Source organism: Lissotriton helveticus, chromosome 9 (genome assembly GCF_964261635.1).
Source record: "Lissotriton helveticus chromosome 9, aLisHel1.1, whole genome shotgun sequence".
Lineage (NCBI taxonomy): Eukaryota > Metazoa > Chordata > Amphibia > Caudata > Salamandridae > Lissotriton > Lissotriton helveticus.
The window spans coordinates 690138261-690163664 of NC_136070.1; the positions used below are offsets into that span (position 1 = coordinate 690138261).

A 25404-nucleotide genomic window follows, 5' to 3' on the forward strand; every position below is an offset into this window, starting at 1 on the left:
GATATTCACACAGTTTAGTCACTATCCAATATATTTAGTGAGACATTATAAATTAGTCAAGTAAACAGTCAATCACACTGCTACTAAATCCTCCATCCAGATATTTATATATCCACTCATTCTTCAATGCAGATTGCTATATATATAATACATATTTAAATAACAAACCAAACCACATTCACTGGATGACGTCATCAGTGATGTAATTTGAGATGTCATCAGTGATGTCACTGACCATGTCATGAATGATGTAATATGTAACATCATCAGCAGTGGTTTGCGGGTGTGAGCGTTACAGTTAGTACAACTAACTATAATGGAGGAATTTCAATGGTTATGTATGAGTGAAATGTCCAGCTATATATATATATATATACCAATTCAAGTGACAATTGTAGCAGGGCGACTCTGCTACGTGAAACCCTGAGGTGCCTGAAACCTTAAAACAATCTTTCTAGCGCCGGATAGGAGAAATAATATTTAATCCGCAAACAAACACTGAAAAAGCCAATAGGTCTCGCCTTCTCTAGCTGATGCAGTGATACATTTTTAATTTTATTTTTCACCGCAAGTATATGTCCCAAAAATAAAATAAAACATCTGGGGCCAGATGTAGGAGCCCTAATACCGGTCGGAAACGGCCGATTTCGGCCGTTTCCGACCGGTATTAGGGTTTTCAGATGTAGGAGCATGCTTTACAGAATCGGTATTTTACCGAATCTGTATTTACAGATTCGGTAAAATTACCGAATCGGTAAATACAGACTCGGTAAAAATACAGATTCTGTAAAAGCACATGTAGGTAGCACATCTTTGAGTGCCGCAGGCCTTTCAGATTCGGTATTTTACCACCCAATCCAATTGGGTGTTAAAATACCGAATTCAGGTGTGCATGCACATGTGTGCATGCACACCTAGCCATGTGACAGACAGACATGCCCTTAGGGCATGTCTGTGTGCCACATGGCGCACATGCCTATTTTTGGGGTGCCAGAGGGTGTCAAAGTGACACCCCCTGCACCCTTGCAAAATTCGGTATTTACCGATTCTGTAATTACAGAATCGGTATTGCCCATTGATTCCTATGGGCTTCAAGGCCCATAGGAATCAATAGGCAATACCGATTCGGTATTTACAGATTCGGTAAATACCGATTCTTAAAGATTCGGTATTTACAGAATCTGTAATACCTACATCTCCCCCTTCATATTTACCACTTCTTAAATACCGAATCGGTAAAATTCGGTATTTAAGAAGTGGTAAATAAGAATTACCTACATCGGGTCCCTGATGTCTAAACGTGATGACCATGTGCTTGAAAAAAATGTGTAAATTAAAAAGATTACCATTACATATAAACTTAATAAAACACTACGGGTACATCGTAGCTGGCAGTGTACAAAGAACAGGTATAGACACCCTTTATAGTTTTAATGCACACCATTAGAAAATATGGTCCTTATTGTCACAAAGAAAATATTTACATTGAAGTATTGTGTCCTGAAGACATGAATTAAAGCAGTGGCGTAACAAAACTTGAGAGCCCCCCCCTCCCCCTCCCCCCTTCCCCCACAGAGAACACGGAGACGGAGGGGGCCACCTCTCCCAGGCCACCACCTACAACTTTTGCTGAGGGGGCCCGCTGGAGCTCTGAGCCCCCTCCCGCACGGTGGGGCTTATGTTATGCTATGTCACTGGTTTAAACACTAAAAAATAACAAGGCATAAAGAATGGTACAAAAAATAATTTTCAAAGTTCAATATTGACCCATCAGCTTCAATTCTGAGGTGCTTTCTTTTTTAGGAGACAGTGTGTTTATGACCATTGAACTGTTGACCACTCAAAGTGCAAAAAAGCTAATTGCATATGTGGGCTGACGCACTAACGCCGGTTTTAAATGCTGTGGTGGCCAGAATCAAACTGTGAATGACAATTAAATAGGCCAATGAATGAAGATATTGGACCAAATAGCCGTATATATATATATATATATATATAAAATCAAGGCTCCTCCTCAGCAAGCTCTGCGCTCGCAGCCACCTCTTCCACGGCAGCAGAAATGAGGAACGGACCAACGAAGTCAGCAAAAGATGTTCTATTACCAAACAGAACCATATATATATTTGATTTGTTTTATTACATGAAGCAGCGTAGACAGGAAACTGTGCATCTTTTTTTTGGTATATTTACCGAAATAAAGAGTATTATGATGATGGTATTAAAAAAACCCTCTCTGTAAGGACCATCACGCCGTGGTGCATGTAGGTACATTTGAGCCAGTGTATCAGAAACCTAAAAACACAGTTATAATTGATTTGGTCTGCTTTATAACATATCCCTGTTTCAAGGCACGTGTGGAGATAGAATAATAAATACATACTCCATTGCGGTCAGTGACCGGTCATTGTATATAAAGGTATGTCATGATATATATTTGTGAGTGTTAGAATGAGAGGTAATGTTGCAAGTCGGGATTCTGTTGTATTAGAAGAGATGTACGCTTGATTGCAATGGGTAGCAGACTGGTTTAGGTTTAAAGTGAACTAGACACCAGGATTTCAAAGCCTTTCATTGGATGCTAGCCCTACTTTCCACTCTGCCTAATTTGATTTCTGGTTATGTTTCTTTACAGAACTACAGCAGCGATTTCAGATCTTTCAGCAGAACCTGGAAGAGGCGAGGCGGCTACAGGTGTTGGATCAGGGGACTGCTGAATACGGAGTGACCCAATTCAGCGACCTCACAGGTATTTCCATTTCAGCAGCATTACCTATTCCAAAGCGAGATGGGGCTTTCCTTAGAAAACCAACCCACACTGTGGACTATGGTCCGTGATTGAAATGGAGCTGCACCCCGTTGGCAGTTAGTCATAATTGAGGTCTCATTGATTATTGATGAAGCACATATTTCAGTCACCTTTTATATTGTAGTTCTACATTCACCGGAGGACAGTGCATGATGGACCAAAAACCCAAACCATGGACAGACAATGTTCATGAGGCCTATGAAGCCCAATTGGTGGCAATATAACAGAACCCCGAGTGTACAGGACACTTGCTTGTGTACCTGTGGAGTTGAATACCACACCCTCATTACTCCATTCTCATTCTTCATCATCACAGGAACTGCTAGTGGATGCTTGTATGCAAAACACAACACAGAGGCAGGCAAAACTCTGTGTTTTAATTTGAGGGCAGTCAACAATGGACCTCAGGTCCTGCCTCCAACTACAACAGCTTTTTCAAGATCACAAGAAAAGCTTTCAGTATTTGGAGCTGGAGTGATAAGGCCTCCAAAATGTTGGCAACTAAAGAGTCATCAGGAACATATAGCTGTAGTTCATTTAGGGCACAGCCAGCCAATATCCATCTGGGAAACTTGAACATTGCTGACATTTATGGTTAGACCGTTCTATCATGGAATGGAATCACAGAAGGGACTGCAATCCCAACATAACTTCTCAACAAGCAAGAACCATAAAACCGTAAACTTATCACGCACAAGAATAACTGTAATATAGAATACACAACTGCAATATACATCCCATATTCACTGTATAATACCTTTGTTAGGACATCTATTCTATTGTCTATATCTGAGTTAACATTTGGGGGCAAGAGAGGATTCAATGTCAATGGTGGTGAAGTATCGATAGATAATATTTTACACATTTTCTCACAAGTTCTAATCCCTTCGCTGGTTGGCAGAAAACTCTTGTCTGGATGTGTCCATTATATTCGGGGGACATAGAGATGTCTAAAGTGAGTCAATCTACACCATATAACATTGGCAAACACTCAAAACGGTTATTAACTTGTAGATTGAATGAACCCCCATGTGGATGTCCCTTATTTATAGCCTTCATCATGTTGGTTCCACATTGCTTGGTGGCTTTTATAAATATCCCAGCGGTAGCAGATTAACACTTTGACAGAAGACCATGGGAGTACTAGCTCTTTTAATAATAGTTTCTACCAGGCGTAGGTTTTGAAGGAGAGAACCACGCAGTCTCCTTGTAGAGTTTTACGGCCCACTCAACATAGCTCACTCTTCTGACCATTTTTATGTCATAAAATAAGGGCCTGTGTTCACCCCGTTTTACTTCCCACCCAGTGCAGAGCTTTGTTCCCCAAAGTGTGGCAAGATTAACTTCCTAGATCTGCCAAGGTAGGGACATTCACTAGTACCACCACATATAGAGTTACAGTTGGTGGCAGATCCAAACGATCGATAATATGTGTATAACTGGTCTGTATAAACTTGTCTGTAGTAGAGTGCGTATTCCCGATAGCACATGGTTCTCTAACCTTTTTGTTATTTTTCGCCATCGATACTGCAGGTTTAAAGTGTAATGAGAGTCCAGCGTTACAGGTTAATACATTTTTTGCAGTACACTCTTTGAAAATCGATAGATCTCTGGTGTGGCCCATCTGACTAATATTGCCAGTTAGTTCTGATCCAGCGCGGCTCCAGAGATACACCTATAAACCATCACTGTACTCCCTAGGAACTATTCACACATTACTCGTCAGTGGGGCCCATAACACCGCGAGTCATTTATACACACATTCACCCTGCTCCCAGGATTGGTGAAGACTAGAGGAGAGCTGCTGGATTTAAGCGGAGTGTCTTATTTCGTACTAAAATTTTATACACTATATATATCTGCAGTTTTTGTTGATATTACCATGGTTTTATTTCAACAAACATTAAAACACCCCACCATTATTGTCAATGGATCTGCTAGTAAAAGTTAACTAAAGGACAACAAGACCAGCTTAATTCTCCATTTATTTAATTTTTATTTAGAGATTTAAATCTCCTAGCATGACCTTACTTTATTCACTCTATTTAATAATCATTTAAAACATTTAATAACCTAGAGAGAAAGAGAAATTAAGTTCAAACATTTATTTTATTAGCATTACTATTCAGGAAAATAAGTAAAATCATATTACCAAGATTCCAGGACACAGACATCAGCATAAGGACAGAACAGTTTCCAAAAACCACCTCTCTATTCTTTCTTGATATTCACCTTCCATCAGGATTCCGCACCCATTCAAAAGGTAAAGTTCAGAAAAATTTCAAAGTCTTTGCACCATAAAATTAATCAGCATGTCGTGGTGCGTAATAAAATCGAAAAGCAAGCTTTTTCTTACTTCCAAACGTCCTCTTTTATACCCTTTTTCCCTAACTTATCTATCTAAGAAAGAAACTTTTTAGCGTCCTTATTCATTTTCATTGGTCGAATCAAGGGGTGGATGAGCATAACCTCATCTCCTCATTGTCCATATTTCCGTCTAGTCATTGTTAAAATAAAAAAAATAAAGTCTCAATTGTCTTTTAGCATTTCTTTCAGGCCACGTTAACCTTGACCCACGCTGTACAGGCATAGGCTGCTTGCACTTCTCTCGAGTTCAGTCGCGCATGCGTACAACATCACAATCTCGGAGTCACGAAAACCTCCATCTTTTTATAGGCCAGAATTGGAACTATTATAGAAACAAACACAATTAAACGTTACATTTCGAAGTATAGCTCTTCAGTTTACCTTCCTCCATACTAAGATAACCCTGTTAGTTATTACCTAGCAAATTTAGCAACAAATAAGCATGGTTTACTCACCATTCTCCATCATTTCTGCCACAATTAGACATACAGAAAGCATATACATACAGATTTTGATTGGATTACCACATTAGCGAATAGGATTAGTGTAACAACTTCACTTAATTAGTAGGTTCATGATTTGCAACATAAGCAAATTAGTATCCCACGTGTATTTGTGTGTGTGCATTCTATTCTTTGTTGGTTATTTTCAAAACCAAACGATTAATACATATTACTGTTATGGGGAAGTGATTTCACGAGGGGTATACAATTTTTTTTGTTTTCATCCTCGCTCTATCAGTTCCTCCCTTCTAGAAACCCCAGATGCTTCCACGTGCTTTTGCGCTGCCGGCTGCTCCTGTTTAGCCTTCATCATATCCATACAGGCAGTAAACAAATGCTCTATTTGATTGACTCTAGAAGTTAAGGCGTTGATCTCATAAATTGATTCTACAAGGGAGGTAAATTTTTTTTATATTGCCTGGTTGAATTTTGAGGAGCATTTTAGCAGATGGGCTTGGCTTTGGTTTAGAGATTTTGGAGCAAGTGTTTCTTACCCCAGTCAAACCCACTTTAGGGCTAATCTCTGGGTTTCTGGGGCGTTTTGATGTTGGTTGCAGGTCAAGCTCATTCATAGAGATAGATTCAGAAGCAATTTGGACACACCCATTTTGACTTTTCGATCTATTCTCTAATTAAGAAATGGGCTCTACTCCTGGCACCTGCATAGATGGTACTATGGAGCCCTCCCCACCAGATTGCAGAGTCTCTTCAACAGTTAATATTTGTTTTTCTAGTGCTCCCAACCCCCTTCGGTTATGTAATTCATTAACGGTGCACATGCTTTCCCTGGTGATTTGTTCTTTAGTGTATTTACAGCCTTTCTTTTTCCCATTTCAAACTAAGCAGATGAAAAAAAGAAAAAAAGGAAAGTAAAATATCAGTCACTTGTTCTTTGCCGAATTATGAATATCACAGTCCAGATGTTAAACGAGTAAGACAAAAAAAAAAACTACGTCGGAAACCAGGGCAGTAAGACAACAAGTTTTAGATTAATACAGCACCTGTTGATGCGCTCTTATCTAATTCAGTGCAGTTCAATGACACACAAAGGACTCAGGAAGAAACACTGGCAGTAAACCATTAGGCAAGCAGAACCAAGGAGGGCGCCCTGCTTCTTCCTGTCGCTGTTTCTCTATGTGCCATACATGGACTCTATCATCACATCAATAGAAAGCTGGTTTGGCAATCAAAACAAGAACATTTTCAGTCTGTTATCACTTTACCCAAAACAAATGGCAAAAATGACACTTGAGCAATACAAATGCTAGATTGCAAACATCAGAGAAATTTAGAACATGAAAACCTTGAAGCCGAAGCAGTCCGATGGATTGAGATCTGGTCCACGAAGAAGGAGCAGTTTGACAATGGATTTCAGGATTTGCTAAACCACGCAGATGTATTTTCATCAGTCCAGCACACAATTCTCATTGCTCTCACATTACCAGTGATCACTTATAGTGGAATGGTCTTTCAGCACAATGAGAAGGGTGAAAGACTGGTTGAGGTCGACAATGGCAGATGATTGCTTATCGGGTTTGTGCATGATGAGCATACATTGAGCAAAAATTGATGAAGAAAAACAACAGCTGATTGAAAAAGTAACTGATGAATTTGCATTAGTCCACAGATGTTTACAGTTCCTTTTTTGAGGTCACTAACCTGTGAACAAGAACTGTTTTAAACTATTTATTGAAAAATGTGATTGTTAAATTTTAACAAGTGTCAATGTTTACAGTTCCAAACCTGCAACAGTTATCCAGTTAAAGTTTATATTTTTTATTTTCCAATTTGGATGAGACCAGTTGTTATTCATATACATATATTTAAGTTAATACATTAATGTTCTTTATTTATTTTTTATTTTTTACTCATTCTTTTTTTTATTAAGTCTTTTTATTAACATTTGCTCAGTACATCTGACTTTTACATAGGAATTACAACCGAATGGAACAGTCATTTTTCGTATAATACATTTCTTATACCGTAAGTCTGTTCCCCACCGGATCATGGCCTAACGTTGTTGCTGCCTACTATCTGTTCCGCACACTTTGTTTTAATGTCCCCTGTATGCAATCCATGGCCCCCAAACCTTTTCCCATTTTTGCGGGCAACCTCTGGCTTTATACTTTGCTTTCTCAGCTCCTGAACACCAATACAAGTCTTCCGCCCATTTCCTTAAGTCTGGTGTTCAATTTGCCCCCCACATTCTGGCTATATTTCTTTTTGCCAGAACTGCTGCTATTTTAAGCCATATTAGTGTGTATTTGGGCCATTTTGTCTCGCCTGTCTCACACAACAGTAGCCATCGTAGCTCCATTGGAATCTCTAAGTTGGTGACCTCAGACACGATTCGAGTTACTGCCTTCCAATAATTATGGATGGGTCTACACTCCCAAATTATATGAAAAAAGAGCCAATTTTTCCACAGCCTCTCGCACAATACTTAGATGTGCCATGACCTAGTTGGTGTAGTACTGTTCTAAAAGCGTACGACCTGTGGAGAATGCGCAGCAGGATGCGACGAAATCAGGCCCTTAAAGCTACCTCCCTCGGGCTCTGCACATCTTCCTCCGAATCGTCATCCTCCAGGAGTTCTAATTCCATCTCCCATGCTGCCCTCAGGGGGTCTATCAGGTTAGGTGAGTTGGATATGATTTTCTTATATGTTAAAGGGGTTGCCTTGGTCCTCATGGGGTCGATCAACAATCTGTCCTCCAGTGACGAGTATTCTGTCAGAGTTTCCTCTTCCCTGATATGTTGGCATGGGGCATGTCCCAGTTGGAGGTATCTGTATCTTTCCGCACTCACCAAATCATATTCTTTTTGCAAAGTTTCAAACTTTAACTGTGCATGTCCCCTCCAGATATCGCCCAGACTTTCAATCGCCAACAATTCCCATTTTTTCTTATCCTGACAAGGTCCCCAGCTCTCATAGCAGGTTGCTGTCCCACAGAGGAGTCCTCCCCATCAAATTCCCTTCCCATCCTCGGTGTATGGAAGTTTCACGCTGGGCACGCACCACTGTCTGTGTGTGGTGGAAGCTGTCTTTCCTTACTTCTACAGTAGAGTTGCTAGATAGCCCCTCTCTCCCATAGCGAGTGGTCTCCCTGAAAGGCCGGATCATTGTGATCCGTGAATGATCAATCATTCACCACTGCCAATTGCGAGGCCCAATAGGACTTTCTAATGTCCGGGTCTGCGAACCCTCCCTCGTATATTCCTCTTTGTAACTTACAAAGTGCAATTCTGCAGCAGTCTCCATCTCACAAAAGCTTTCCCAGCTCTCTATCTATACCCTAGAACACAAACTTTGTTTTTTTCAATGGGGTATTTTGTAAAATATAGATTAGTCTGGGTAGTGACATCATTTTAAAAACCACTGCCCTGGGGAGGAGCTTCGCGCGCACTCAAGATGGTCGCGTGAGCACAGGGCTCCCGGACCCTCGCCACCTCCATCGACTATCCTGTACTTTATCCTGGTTCGGACGACGGGTGTTTATTGGCACAGTTCTACTGATCATTTATCTGTTCCCAAAAACTTTTTTGGACTTCGGGGTCCAGAGCTACAGATCGTCGCAGTTTCTGGCCTGCTCCAGGGTGACGCCCCGAGCTATCTTGTCTGGCCTGCCGTCCAGTAAGTGAACAACAACGGACTGCCTGACTTGCATGGGCTGGCGACCGCTTTTGGTTTCGATTCCCGTCCGGAGATCAACCTGACTTTGTTAGCTACGTAGACGGCCGGACGTGCCTATACTTTTGGTCTATCCGCTTCTGATGCCGATCTGTCGTGGCTTTCAGTTCTGAGACTGGCACCACCTTCGCCCTTTTGGTCCTGCATTTGCCACCGCAGTCACCATTTTCACCCGCCAACAGGCGACCCGTACGGGTCCAGGATCTAAGATGGCCACCAAGCCAGAGAGTGAGAGGCGCAAGGCTAAACCGGGTGTTCGAGGGAGTGCTTTGCAAACGAACATTATGGACCGGTACACCCTCCCTAAAGGATCGCCGGGCGCAGCATCTAAACCCTCGACGGCAATGCCGGAGGACTCATCGATTGAGGAAGAGCCCTCGTTGCGGGATCTCATGGGCGCCATTACCGGTATGAAGGCTTCATTGGGGCAACAATATGAGGCCTTGACTCTCAAACTGGATACTGTGTCGATTGATGTCAATCTGATCAGGGCGGATTTGGCGAAGACAAACGAAAAGGTCAAATCCCTGGATCTCAAGACCACTAGCCTGGTCACTGACGTCTCTGACTTACAGGCTGAAGTCGGGAATCTGCGGAAAGCTAATGACTATTTCTCTGGGCGCCTAGAGGACTATGAAAGCCGTGCCAGGCGCAACAACATCCGCCTGATTGGGGTCCCGGAATCATCGACTGCTGCCTCGACTGACTTATTGGTGGAAGACCTGGTGCTGAATCACTTGGCGCCCAAGGGTCTCAGCAAGTTTTTCGCTGTCGAGCGTGCACATAGGATCCCCGGCGGCACACCTAGATCGGGTGCTAACCCACGGCCCATCATTGCGAGGATCTTTCATTTCCGGGACAGAGACGCTATCCTGCAGGCTTCGAGGCAGTCTGGTCCCATTGCCTTTGAGAACTCTACTGTCAGCTTCTATCCGGACTTTACACAACAGGTCCAGAAACAGAGGCTGGGGTTTCAAGGGGTCAAGAAGAGACTCCGGGAAAGGTCTATGAAGTATGCCATGCTCTTCCCGGCCCGTTTGCGGGTGGTTCATAGGGATCGTACTTTTTTCTTTGACCATCCTGGGGTCGTGAGTGACTGGCTTGACTACCTGCCTGCGGATCAAGAACCTTTTGAGGACTCTGGCAGATCGGATCGGGCGGACGGTGGCCCGACGGAGCAGGAGTAGATGTCGACTTTGACCCCGTACCCTTCATGTTAGCTTTGAACTGTGCTATGCTGTGTCATTAATGTTTGCAAGTATTAGTCCTTTTAGGGGTGGGTGGGGGGTGAGCGGGTCCTTTCTCCTCCTGGGTTTTCTTTTCGTAGACTAGTTGGGTGGTTGGGCGACAGGCACACTGCAAGTTTATGGGGCTTTTAGGTCTTCAGCAGGGGTGGGGGGTATAGTTGTTTTGGCATTGTTGGGGGGATTGGGTTGTTGGTTTGAATTTTATTGTTATTTGCAAGGCGAAGGAAAGGCAAACTCCTGTTTTATGCAGTTGCTTTGGGTGTGGGGCGGGGAAGGGGCTGAATTCGGGGATGGGGGGTAGGGGACTTCAGATATTGTGTTGGAACGTGAACGGGTTGGGGGATGGGATCAAGAGGAGGGTGGTGCTGCAATTGCTGAAACGTTTGTCTCCTGATGTTGTCTTACTGCAGGAGACTCATTTGCTCGGCAACAAGTGCTACGCTCTGAATAGGCGTGGTTATCGCCTTGTGGCGCACTCAGGTTTCACTTCAGGCTCCAGAGGGGCGGGCATTCTGGTTCGGACCTCCCTCCCCTTGGCCATTGATGATGTCATACTGGATGATAAGGGACGATACGCCGCCATTGTGGGGCGCTGGGAAGGGAAGGTTCTTATTCTGATTTCCGTGTACGTGCCCCCGGGCCTCCAAGCCACCACATTCGCGGATCTGAGTGGACTTATCCTGGGTCTCCCCGAGGGTCTGCTTTTGGTTGGGGGTGATTTTAATGCGGTGGTCTCGGGGATGTGTGACCGTCACCCTCCCAGGGAACTGCCGAAGGCCCAGACTTGGTTGAGTGACTTCCTAGAGACGCTGGGGCTCACTGATTGCTGGCGCTTGCTTCACCCGGGGCGGTTGCAATATACCTATCATTCTGGTGCTCATGGTAGTCTCTCGAGGTTAGATCATGTATTGCTGCCCTGGGCCCATGCATCCCTCATACGGGAAGTTAAACATCTGGCAAGGGGTATCTCGGACCATTCTCCGCTTTGGCTGGTGGTTGATGCACGGCAAGGTTCGGCGGGCCGAGTGGCTCCGATTAACCCCTGGTATTTGAAGGACCCCAGGGTCAGGGCTGAGCTGGTTAAAACACACGATTGTAATTTTGCGGAAAATGTGGGCTCTGTTTCCTCCCGAGTTTACTTTGGGAAGCTTACAAGACTGTCCTTCGTGGCCAGGCCCTCTCGTTGATTGGTAGCGTGAAGTTGGCCAACCGTGCTGAGATGGTTCGCCTTGAGGGGGAGGTCACAGCCCTGGAGGGGTGCTTGGAATCTGAGGTCACCGCTGAGGGGTTACATCTATTGGAGTTGAAACAACATGAATACAGGGCTCTGGTCACGGAAGCTGCTAAGGAAATGGGAAGGGAACAGCAGGGCCGCCTGTATGATGTGGGTGATTAGGCTGGGAAATTACTTGCTTGGCTGGATAAGAGGGAGAATGCAAGTCGTGTCGTCCCTGTGATTGTTGCGGAGAATGGAGAGTGTTGTACTGACCCTGCTGATATTGTCACATGTTTTGCCGATTACTTCCGCGAGGTGTATTCCCAGGTGTCTGATCGATCTGAGCAGGACTCCCACCTGCTATTGCGGGATATTGCACTTCCCCGATTGCCTGACATTGATAGGGATGCTCTGGATGTGCCGCCTACTGTGGACGAGATTGCCGCTGCTGTCCGTTCGATCCGATCCGGCAAGGCTTCGGGCCCTAATGGGCTCCCCATTGAGCTATATAAACTACGCCCGGACACGCCAGCTCCACATCTGCGCTCTATGTTTCTCGAGTCTTTGGAGGTGGGTTCTCTCCCACCAGACCAGAGACTGGCCACTATAGTCGTCATCCACAAAGATGGTAAACCTCGGGATCGCTGTGCCTCTTTTAGACCCATTTCGTTGATTAATGCGGAGCCTAAAATCTTGGCCAGGCTGCTGGCGACACGTTTGGCGACTGTCATTGGGGACCTGGTTCACCCTGATCAATCCGGCTTTATACCGCATCGCAACACGGCGCTTAACCTCCGAAGGTTGCATGGCGTCTTGGCACGAGCCGAGACGCTACGTGAGCCCGCCATCTTGGCGTCCTTGGACGCTACGATGGCGTTTGATACGATTGAATGGCCGTATTTGTGGGCGGTTCTTGCCAAGTTTGGTTTCGGTCCGGAGTTTGTTCGGTGGGTCAAATTGCTTTACGCCGGTCCCATGGCTCAGGTGGTGGTCAATGGTCGGGTCTCTGCACCCTTTGCACTGGGCAGGGGTACGCGACAGGGCTGTCCCCTGTCCCCCTTGTTGTTTGCTCTCGCCTTGGAACCGCTGGCGGCCTGGTTGAGGTGGGAGCCGTCCCTGAAGGGCATTAGATGGAATTCGGAGTTTGAGGACCGTATATCTCTCTATGCTGATGATATTCTGCTGTATCTCACTTCTCCCCGTAAATCCCTCATTGTACTGTTCGATGTCTTAACGTCCTTTCGCAAAAACTCGGGTCTTGTCATCAATTGGTCGAAGTCCTGTGTATACGTCCTGTCGGGAGACGCCCCTCTTCTGCCAAGTGGTTGTCCTATCGCGATTGTGAGAGATGGTTTTAAATACCTAGGCATTTTTATCACTCTGAAACCTGAACTGCGGTTTGACCGGAACTTGCTGCCCCCTCTTCAGCGCCTTCGGGCAGATGTTGTCGCTTGGGGGAAACTCCCTCTCTCTCCCCTAGGTAGAGCGGCATTGTTTAAGATGATGTCACTGCCCCGCTTCCTCTACGCATTGCAAAACACACTTGACGTTGTCCCGGCTAAATATTTCCGTGAGGTTGAGAGTTTACAGAGACAACTGGTGTGGGGGGGTAGGCCCCGGATCGCCATCGCTAAACTGTCGCTCCCGTGGTACGACGGTGGAATTGCTTTGCCTGATATCCGTCGCTACTATTGGGCGTCTCAATTGGGGACAATAAATCATTGCATGTATGGCCCTTTGCCGAATCCGGCCTTCGAGATGGACAAATGGTTGTTACCGGGGGGTGACTATAATAGAGCCCTCTACTCGAGAATCACCCCTCGAAACGTAACGGGCCCCACTAGGACGGCTGTCCAGGTGTGGAGACATGCTTCCATGGCGCTTGGGTGGACTGATAAATTGACTCGTGCCACCCCACTGTATGCATCCGATAGACTTGGCTCTCTCTGGCAGTCAAAGGGGTTTGATGGGTGGGACTTGATAGGTATCAGCAGGATTGATGATGTTTGGACTAAGGGGAGAATGAAGACGTTTGAGGAATTGAAAACCGAGTACGCTCTGAGCGATCGCGAATTTTTTCGCTATGCGCAGGTCCGCCACGCGGTGCTCTCGGTCTTCCCTTCGGGTGTGGAGATTCCGGAGTCGTCCCCGCTTGAAGACAGGGTACTAGACGGACATGTTCCTGATAGCACGATTTCGCTTATTTATAAAAAATTGATCAACTCCAGGTCTGATCTCCTGTTTCGCCTTCGAGAGGTCTGGATTGGTGATGGGCTGGAGCTGGACGATGAGGACTGGCGGGCGGCGATCTCCTCCCCTAAAGAGGTGGCCATCCAGGCGCGCCTTAGATTTGTGCAACTTAAAATCCTGCATAGAGTGTATGTGACTGGTCCCCGTTTGGTACATATGGGCTTTTCAGTGGATGGTTTGTGTCGGCTTGGATGCGGTCTCCTGGGCACCTTTTTACATATCGTTTGGGAGTGCCCTGAGATAGTGCGATTCTGGACCAGTGTGCACGAGGTGATGAGTGAGGTTACGGGGGTGCGATCGATGCCGGAGGCTAGGAGATGCTTGCTGAATGTATGGGAACCGAACGACTACTCCGTATCGCAGCTTTGATGGGTGACCTTGGGCAATATGATCGCCAAAAGAGACATTGCGCAACTGTGGGGTGCTCAGGGACCACCCGGGATTCGGAAATGGAAACAAAACATGGACTGGTGCATGTTCAGGGAAAAAACTGTATATATTTCCCGGGGTACCCCTCGAAAATGGGGGAAGATATGGACTCAGTGGAACACTTACCGTGGCGATATATGTACCCCCCCTCTCCCTAGTCCAGATGTTGCACCTACGTCCCCGTAACCCGAGGGTTCCTCCACCTCTTACTGTGTATTGGATACATTGTGTTCCTTCTGCCCCCCCCCATGCGAGACTCTTTCTTGATGGAAAATACGCTCATTGGTTGACCTTCCCGCTCCCACACCATGTAATGCAATGTTGTTTATATTGCTGTCTTCTCTTTTTCTTTGTTCCTTGCAAGTTGTTTGTGTCTGTATTTATAAAATTAATAAAAAGTTTAAAAAAAAAAAAAAACCACTGCCCTGCCCATCATTGATATTTGCAACATCCTCCAACATTCCACTTCACTCTTTAATTGCTGTTTCTGATGGTGTAGGTTACCTTCCAGGAAGTCTTCTTCTCTTTCTGAAATTCATATACCTAAGTATGTAAAAGTATGTTTGACAGTTAGTGGTATTGTCTCAATCAGTCTCGAATGGATGGCACCCTACAATGGGAAGATCAGGGACTTATTCCAGTTGATCGTATACCCAGAGTAGCTGCCAAACAGCTGGAATAAGTGTAGGACTCTGTGCATCGATCTATGTGGGTTAGTCAGATGCAGGTGCACATCATCCGCACATAGGGATATTCTGTCCTCCAAGTCACCTCCACCCCTTATACCTGATAGGATTGGATCATTTCACACCCATGCTGCCAAAGGCTCCAGTGCCAGTGCAAAGATCAGTGGTGAGAGTGGACAGCCTTGCCTTGTGCCCTTCCTGAGTGAGAAGGGGCGTGAGATTACTCAATTAACCCGTACCCTGCTTGTGTGTCCTGATACAAAAGCTTTACCCACTTGCAAAACGTATGTCCTAAGACCAGTCTGTGTAGCGTTGCAACCATGTATTGCCAATCTGAAAGAAACAGTTAGTTATAGATTCCCTAGCTTAGAATTTTCCCCAGGCGTCAGCCTGAATCCGGAATGTTTTTCGTCAGCAGTACCCCTGCGCGTCGGTAAGTGGCGTTGGTCGACTCCGCGTCCCTCGTCGTGGTCGCCGGGATGACATTGCAGAAGTTACTTAGAAGCCGCCCTCACGCGCTGCTGTCAGTTCTTTCTTTTTCCGCGCCAGCAAGCACGGATCCGGAGAGAACAGTGCCCCAGTCACTTTTTGACTGAGTTTTTGCAACTTTTGTCAACTTTGTTTTTGAGTCTTCATTGACTCCTGGTGCACGAAGGATGCCCGGTTTCAAGGCCTCCGGACCCTGTACCCGGCTGACGTTGGTAACGGATCTGCACCGCGTGTGCCTCTACTGCCTGGAGCCCCACCACAACCTCAAGTCGTGCTCCGACTGCCGAACCATGGCCCCGAAGTCTTTGCTGGAGCGGTCCCGAAAGCTCCTTGAGGCCCGGCAGTCAGCTCCACGTCGCTCAAGGTCTCGGTCGTGAGGGGGGTCGCAGGACCGATCGCAGGGCCATCACCACCACTCGTCGTCTAAGTTTTCGCACTCTGGGTCAAGTAAGTCGAATCACAAGAAGTCAAAGAAGCATCGTCACTATTTGACTTCCCCTTGTCCTTCAGCTGACGCGACGCAGGGTGCGGGTGGTGCCCCTCCCGCGGCTCTGCGTGCAGAGCCTTCAGGGTCGACTACAGCCTTCCCGTGACCGGGAGAGACCCCTGCCCAACTTCGTCAATTTTATGACGCAATGCATGCCATCTTTGGGCAGCCCGACTCTGCTGGCGCGCCTTCGGGCCCCGCGGACTCAGTTGGGGGCCCTAGGCCTTCGATGCCGGCAGCTCCAGCCTCGGCACTGCAGGACCCCCTTGGATCCAGGCCTGGATCAGGATCGGGCCGGTCAACCTTGTTACACTTCCACCTGCGCCGATTCCACTGGCACCACGTCCGCAGCCGACACCGGCTGGACCCCCACCCGGCATTGACCCCGGCTTCCACCCCGATGTGGACACGGAGCCGGACCGGCGTCAACCGACGCCGGATCCGGCGATGATGGGTACTTTTGTCCCTGTGTTCCACCCTGGCCATTTTCAGCCAGATTGGCAGCTGCATGAGGATGAGGAAGACTGGGAGGGTTCTGCTGACCCTTTGACAGACCAGCTGGAGTACGAGCCGAACTTGAGAGAGGAACTGGGGGATGCCAGTGGTCTGGATACCTCCCCAGACCCAGGCATGTTGTCTCCTCATACCGTTGTTACGGAGGAGGGAGCGTCGTATGCAGTGGTGTTGCGTAAGGCAGCTGAGGCTCGCCACCTCAAGGTTCCTATGGTGGCAGTCATGACTAACCTCCTGACAGAGGTGCTTCAGCCGGCAGCAAGCTCTTCAGAGCCTCTGCTGCAGTTCAATGAAGCCCTAACGGACATCCTTTTGGGCACCTGGTCCAGGAACAACACAGGGGCTCCTGTGGATAGGATGGTTGCCCGACGCCAGCGCCCGGCCCGGGCAACCCCACTCTCCTCTCCCCTCCCAACACCCTACCCCTGAGAGCTTGGTGGTCCAAGCCTCTATGTCCAAAGGCGCCTTCCCTACAGCTCCACCTGATAGGGAATCCAAGAAGCTGGACCAACTTGGGAAGAACATGTTTTCTACCTCCTGCTCAGTCCTGTGGTCGGTAAACACTGCTTGTCTGTTGGGCCATTATTCCCACTCTGTGCGGGTTACAGTGGCGCAAGTGCTGCTTCAGTGCCCGGAGGAGGCCCGGGCCGCGCTCTCCCGTGCAGTCGCCGAGGGGAGAGTTGAAGCAAAGTTTACCGTCCGCTGTGGGCTGGATACCGCCAACGCACGTGGCAGGACGATTGCTATGTCAGTAGCCCTTCGGGGCTACGCCTGGTTGCGTTCGACTAGTTTTCCCGGGGATGTCCAATCCACACTTATGGACATGTCCTTTGATGGCCGTCGCCTTTTCAGCGACAAGGCAGACAACACACTTTAAGGACTCTCGGGCTACGGACAGGTCCTTTTGCCTCACCACCACCTGCCCTGCGCAGTCTGTCTTTCGTCCCTTTCGTGGCTACAGAAGGGGTGCCCCACTACGTCCCGCCCAGAGCCACAGGCTGCGCTGGCTGTTCAGTTCCAGCGCGGCTGGGGACTTGGGAACCACCGGTGTGGTTCTGGGGGCCAGCGAGCGAGCCAGTCCACCCCAGCCCCCTCTGAATCAGCCTCCAAACCCTCCTAGTCCGACCTTCCAGGGCCACCAAAAAACAGTGGGCGGCAGAATCCGCCCCCCCCCCCCCTGGCGCACCATCATGTCAGACAGGTGGCGTCTGCAGATAGTCCGAAAGGGCTACTCCCTCCCCTTCAAGACTACCCCTCCCTCCATGCCACCTCAGTACCATTGCAACAGGAAGTTTCATCCCTCTTGGCCAAGGGGGCCATTGAGCGCGTTCCTGCCCCAGAAGTAGGCCGTGGTTGCTATTCCCACTACTTTCTGGTGCCCAAGAAGGACAAAGGCCTTCGTCCTAGCTTGGATCTCAAGGACGTCAACCGCTTCCTCCGGAAGGAGACGTTCAAAATGTTGACGCTCGCTCAGGTCTTGTCTGCCCTCGACCCTGGAGACTAGTTGGTAGCGTTAGAGTTGCCGGACGCTTATTTTCACATCCCCGGCCCACCGGCGTTACCTGCGGGTCAAGGTAGGCCACGAGCACTTCCAGTTTACCCTGCTCCCCTTTGGCCTTACCAGCACCCCTCGGGTGTTCTCGAAAATGATGGCGTTGGTCGCAGCTCATCTGCGCAGATCAGGGGTTCCAGTCTTCCCCTATCTCAACAACTGGTTGTTGAAGGCAGGCTTGCCCCAGGCAGTCGTCTCCCACCTCCAGACTACGGCCGACCTCCTGCATTTGCTGGGGTACTCCATCAACGTGCTGAAGTCGCACCTGATTCCCTCTCAGAAGCTCCTTTTCATCTGAGACGTTCTGGACACAACGCAGTTTCTGGTTTATCGTCCTGAACAACGAGTCCGGGATATTCGGGCTATGATTCTGATCTTTCAACCTCTATCCTAGGTTTCGGTCAGGATGACCCTGAGGCTGCTGGGCCTCATGGCCTCCTGCATACTGCTAGTCGATCATGCCAGGTGGCATATGCGGGCTCTGCAGTGGGACCTGAAGTTCCAGTCGGCGCAGCGTCAGGGGAATCTGTTCGATTGCGTCCAGATCTCGGAGGGCACTGCACCACAATTGCAGTGGTGGTTCACAAACCAGGATTGGGTCAACGGCAAACTCCTGTCCCTTCCCCAACCAGAACAGACGCATCCCTTCTGAGATGGGGCGGCCACATTGGAGAGGCACAGAACAGAGGACTCTGGTCTCCGGGGGAGTATGAACTCCATATCAACCTACTAGAGCTTCGGGCAATCTGTCTTCAACTAAAGGCATTCCTTCCCTCTGCCCGGGGAAGAGTAGTGAAGGTGTTCACAGACAACATCACCGCCATGTGGTACTGAAAGAAAAAGGGCGGGTGGGGTAATGGAACCTATGTCAGGAGGCCCTGTGCCTCTGGACATGGCTGGACATCAGGGCATATACCTGGTGGTTCAACACCTGGCAGGTTCACTGAACGCCATAGCGGACAAACTCAGCCACAGGTGCATGATGGATCATGAATGGCGTCTTTACTCGGAGGTGGTGCACAGTCTCTTTCTGCAATGTCCAAGGGTGAGAAAAAAACAGTATAAATTCACCCAAGGTGGCTATTTACTTTCCCCAAACTATAACCCCCCCACTCTGCTACCCTTCTTGACAGGTCTAGAACCACCCGCCACCCCAACTTGCAGAGAGCATGTCTTCCCTTGAAAAACTGCACCATGCTGGGGTGAGCTAGAGCCCCCTACTAGTCTGCAAATACAATCTTACAGCTTGCCCAGTTGTCCTCTGCCATCACTCCCTTGCATAGGGTCGTGTTTCTTAGTTTTACTTTCCATCTCCCCAGATCCTCTACCCATCCCCCTTGAACCCTCTCACCAGTTTCACAGAAGCAGAGCTAGCACATCCAGCCTGTCCATATCTGAGTCCGGTTCAATCTCTTTGTCGGAGTATCCTCATTCCACTCCCGATATCTCCAATCCATTTCTTTCCATTCTGTCACCCCCTTCCGAGCCCGTGGGTTTCCGCTGTTCTTTAGCCTTGGGAGACTTCTGCTTTATGACTCTCCACCCCTCCATCCACTCCCAGGCCTCGTCTGGCGTGGGAAAAAGCCAGGACTTCCCCTCGACCATTATTTTCAGCCTCGCCGGATACAGCATCATTTACTTAATGTCCTTTTTCCATAATTCTCGCTTTACTGTTTCAAAGTTAGGAAGCAACTTTTGTACCTGTAGAGTAAAGTCAGGGAAGAAGTGTATCGTCGCATTTTCGTACAGGAGGTCTTCATGAACACGCGCTCGCTTTTAGGATCGCATCCCTGTCCCTATAGTTCAGGATCCTTGCAATTATCGTTCGAGGCAGTGCTCCCGGTCTCAGTTTTCGTATTGGAGCTCTGTGCACACGTTCAACAGTAAAATAGTTTGACACTCTGGGGCTCAACTTGGGTTCAATAATACCTCTGAGATCTGTTATCGCAGCCATAATGGCAGTCAGCGAGGGTTCCGCCGACCCCACTTTCACCATCTGTGCTCCTGGAGCCACTGCCGGGGGCTTTGTGACCAAGCAGTTGTCCATCTTGTTGGCTTGTATGATGGATGAGGCCTTTGGTTTCACCATTTCTTGTTGTCTGGGAATCCAGGAGGTATTCTACGAATGTGTGTGGTCTCTTCACCCCTGTATATTATCCCTTACTATTCAGGGTGCCTCCTTTGTTAGGCTCCAGGCCCCTCTTCGCCCGGCCAATTACCCCTAGTTTGTTGCCTCGTCTCCCAGTCGCCTCTGTAGTTCCTTTGGGCAAACATGTGGCTGGGAGCAGTTAGATATCTATTCACTATGCCCTTTTGGGTCTGTCTGTGTCTCTCTTTGGATGAATGATCCACCAGCCCAGGCCCTCGCGCAGTGTTCCCCCGTTTCCAGGTGGCACTTCGTCTGGTTGTACAATCGTTGGCCTGTTCTGGCCTGCCTGGCTTTATAGTCTGCAGGGTGGGGTGCAGCTGTATTTCCCCACTTCTCCCACCAGCATGTCGACTAGTCTATGCTAGATACCTTTAATTTCACTTAATTTATTGTGAGCCAGTGGGGGTCCGCTCCTGCTCCGGCACTCCGCTTTAATCCCGCCCGTCACTCTGTTCGGCCGTGTTCCACCGCCGGGCCCAGTGCTGCTGCGTCTTCTCGATCTCACCTGCAACCAGCGTTGCTTCCTCAAACAGGGACGGCAGTCTCACCGGCCTCTGTGGGTCCATCAATGGTTCATTCACTGGAGCATTTTGTCACCAGTTGCCTCCCTTCGGCCGCTCATCTCGTAGCCCGGTCTTGGTCTTCGACGATGTGTGCGCGGACCTCCTTTCTGCCTGGCAACCTGCTTCGTCGTCAACACGCAGTGTATAGAGCGCCACTTCCGCTCCTTTCTGCCGGCTTTTCTCCAGTTACAGGCCGATACACATGGAAGTCAGGGGGCTCTGGGGTTGTATTTTGGCTTTTTCACTCCTATGCAGGTCCGGATCAGTGTACGGATTACGGGCTTTCACTTTAGAAAGACCGGAGCTTCACTCAAGTGCGGCCATTACAGGCGGCTTCTAACCACGCCCCCAATGTTATTTCTTTTAAATTATTTAAGTTAATACATTTTCAAAATAAATACATTTGTCTTATATTTTAATTGTCAGTAGTGTGTACTCGTTAACGCCTAATGCAGATTCTACATTTTTTTTATAATTCTGTTATAGTGCCATGATCATGTGTGTGTGAATAATGTGATGAATTCAATAGTGTTAACATAAGAACAGATTAGAGATTGTTAATCAGACAATGGCAGCTTGATCCTTCTATTAAGCTTTTGCATCAGGTTTCTCACCACTTTGCATGCCTTTGCTTTATGTGATAATGATTATGCCCCTGCCCTTTGACATTGTCAAAAAGGATCAAAGAATGGATTAAGTTAAAATGATGCCCCACCCTCAAAAAAATTCTGCCGACGCCCATGCCCCTCATATTTGTAGTTGCTTTTGTCAGTCTGCCATTCTGGATGCACAGACCCAGGTCTTCGAATCCAAGCCTGGTTCCAAGAATCTATATGCTTGAATCCAGGCCCAGATCCTGAATTCAAGGATCCTGATCCACAGATTAAAGAGTATACAGGAAAAACCTAAAACTTGCTCTGCATAGCCAAAGGGCATCGTCGACAGTTTATAGGACGTGTCCTGGACCCAGGTTATAGGCCTACCTACCCAAGCACCCAGAGTCACTGCACACAGACAGCTAATTTAGGTGGGATCTGACCCTGTACTCAGAGCCTGCTGTGCGCGGCCTCTGGTCATTCACAGCTACTACAGTGGGATGGGGCCTGACCACTGGACCTGATATATAGCCTGGCTGTGTGCCAATAGCCTGTTGCGCATGGCCATAGGCCTCACACAGCTGGTTTAGGGGGTATGAAGGCTGGCACATCGTACAGCCATAAGATTCATCCAGAGGCTGCTGCACACAACAGAATGTGCGTACAGCGGACTTGGGAAGGATGGGAGTGAGTGCTGTATATCATAAATTAAACACTGAACAACTTTGCCGAAAGTATGTAATGGCTCTCTGTTCTAAGATGAAATTAACATGCATTCATAAAAAGTTTAAGAATTCCATAAAAAAGCACAGTTAAATTTGTATTATGGTTACAATACAAAATCCACTAAATGTTCCCATTTGTGGTTTGCTAAACAAACCTATCTTTCACCCTTGTTCCATGCAGCTTATGACCACACACAACAAATATAGATAGATAGATAGATAGATAGATAGATAGATAGATAGATAGATAGATAGATAGAACCAAGCTATGAGAGCCCTTTAGGGAGGAATTCATTCCTCATTTGTATTATAGCATCCCAAACGTGAAGTGCTCTACCTAGAAGGGTATGGTGTGCGGGCAGTACTTAATTTGGGCTGGTGGTTTCCGGGGCTTAGCACCAGCACTTTTGACAGCCCACCACATGGTGGTGCTGTCTGTCTAATTTTAACATGAGAACACCAGTGTATTTCATCAATATGCATTAAAAATGAATAACACCTGCAGCCCACACCATTCTGATCGCTTTGGGAGGCCTGGATTCGTCTGAATTGTCACACTTGTAGGAGTTTGATGGTTAGTAGTTGGGTTGGTTCTGTCATTGGCAGCACTGGCAGGTGCAGTGGGTGGTGGAAGGTACAGTGGCCATGTGAGAAGGGCTCTAGCACTTACATTTTTTCAAATTAAGCGCTGTGTGCTGGGCTTGATTAATACTTATTTGTAACCAGGATGTAATGGTGAAGGAGGGGGCTAACATGTAATCATAAAATTCCCAGCAGATAACTTCCTTGGAATCATGCAGTCTCTTGCCTTATTCCACGAAGACAGGAGAAGGGACCTGCTCACTGCGCTCCTTGACAACACCGTAGGTCCTTCCTCCATTCGAAGACGATCTTTCATACTGAAGTTCTCATCAAAAGATAAAAACAAAATCCACCAGACGGTCCCCCCAATAAGAGTAGTAAACCTCGCAAACAGGGATGAAACACACTTCAACCTCTAAAAGATGTATCCAATGACGTTCAAGTTTCATAATCTTAAATAACGATAAAGCTGTGCCCCCTAAAAAACACTTGCTCTTTTTGGGTATCCGTCCTTCCGTGAACTTGCTGCATGCTGTCGGAGCAGAAGATGTGTCCTCTTAGGCCGGGTCTGTTGAAGGTGACCACATCTGGGATCGCCTTGTGTGACCTCAAGCCAGCTGATTGTCTTTAATAGTCAAAGAGAAATCAAAAATGTCCTCATACATAAGTGAAACTATTCCTCATACATGACATATGTCTGTACTTTTGTGTCACATCTGTTTGTGCATTGTCTTCAATCGCCATTGCAGAGGAAGAGTTCCTGGGCCTCCGCCGCCTCCCAAAGACCATGCCTGCTCAGACTGTACCCGTAGCCCTTAATAAGAGCCGCAGTCAACGGAAGCACTGCGACTGGAGGAAGCTTGGAGTGGCCAGTACTATAAAAGAACAGGTATGGAGTAAGTCCATGACTGCTTTATCCTCTTTATTGGATCCCTCTGGCTGCCATTTTTGTTTTTTACCTCTTCATTTATTTTTCTTCTTCCAACTCCTTACTCTCCACTCACTTGTTTCTCTCGCTTACCTCTTCCCTCACAGCTGATTCTCTCTTTGCCTTCATTGCCTTGCGGCGGAAACCCCAGGCCTCATACTCCAGTCTAGCAGGCTGTGAACACACTGGGAGAGATACCACTCTTGACACTATTAGACAGGACAGTTATTTCTCCCCACAAGAAGGCCATGAGGGTTTATGGTCAAAGTAAGGAAAAAAGATACCACTTTTAATGGTGATTATTTTGCTGGACTATGCGGGGTGGCTACAAAGGGATTGATACAAATAGGTGGTTTGAGTAAGAGTGCAAAAGCAATAGTGGCTAGAAGGCAGATCAAGTGAGGAGGATACACAAGGGAATGGAAGAGGAAGCAAGGGGGTGCTCCTGCCGTACAAAAGGGAATGCACCACCAAACATCCCATAATAAAGAAACGCATCCAAATTGCAAAAATTATTGTTTTCGAGTCTAAGCGTAACATTTTTGGTTTAAAGATTTTGAGGAAATATCCCACCACCTTCTGGGAAGTGGTAAGCACTCCCGCCCTCTTCTCATATTAGGAAGCGGGCACAGCATTGCTCAAGGGTGCAAATCCTTAAGCCCACTAGTGCTGCCAGTTCTGCTATGGTGGACTGAATTGCCATGACTGTGGGAAGGGGATAAGACCAGAAACAGTCGCAGTGTTGGTGCTGATGTCGAATTTATGATCCACTATTAAGATCCCATGAGCACCCACCGCTTTCCCGTAACCATGAACCCTTCGCTGTGTTCATTTCTTCCAGGGCCAGTGCGCGTCATGCTGGGCTTTTTCAGCTGCTTCCAATATTGAATACCTCTGGGGAATAAGTGGAGCGCCAAGGACCGTCTCAGTGCAAGGTATGTCTTCTCGGTTGCAGTACCCTTGTGACTCAAAGTACACTTTATGGACCCCCTGTTCACTTTTAATTTCCATATTTCTTCGGCGTCACCATTTATTGTTCCTGCCCAAACTTACAAAGGTCCTGTCTAGGCCTGTGTGCAGTAGAGCACAAAGGTGTCTATGTCCACCTTATATAGAATAGGGCATCCCAGGGGTACTCGAGCTTTTGTATGCATGTGATGATAGCCTAGCGCCAGTCAGCAAGGGGATGCTGAGGTACGAATAATGATTGGTTACAGTGAGGCAGACTTCATTCTGTCTCTTTCACGGCCTCTCGTGAACCTTGGACTAGTTCATCTCCTCCTCAAACCTTAAGCAGAAGGTTTCTGTGTGGAAGGACTTTGAGGGACCTTCTAAAATATCCACCTATCAAGTCTGTCTTTCGGCTCGCTTGCTATCCTTACTAGAAATTGTGGAATGTGATTTTAAGAAAAATCCCATACAAAAAAAAATTGTATAATGTTTTTATTACTGTAAAATGTGCATAACATTCGATTAATTGTTCGTGACACAAACTTCCGGTGTATAAACTAAAGTAAAAGCTACTGCTTACATAGTCATTAAATATGACACTGTGTCTTTTTCAGAAAATAAGACAAAAATATAGGTTGTGTTGGGTCGGGATGGCCCCCCGGGGCTCCGAGTCG

At 47.4% G+C, this 25404-nt stretch overlaps 1 protein-coding gene across 3 annotated transcripts in view; it reads left to right on the forward strand.

Moving 5' to 3' along the window:
- The window catches only part of CTSW (cathepsin W), a 1136802-nt gene that overhangs the window by 812421 nt on the left and 298977 nt on the right, over positions 1-25404 (forward strand). For all 3 annotated transcript variants that reach the window (XM_078660783.1, XM_078660784.1, XM_078660782.1), the window contains 3 exons: positions 2633-2746; positions 23601-23740; positions 24621-24714. In XM_078660783.1, the coding sequence (XP_078516909.1) occupies positions 2633-2746; positions 23601-23740; positions 24621-24714 (348 nt within the window). The remainder of the gene's footprint in view (positions 1-2632; positions 2747-23600; positions 23741-24620; positions 24715-25404) is intronic.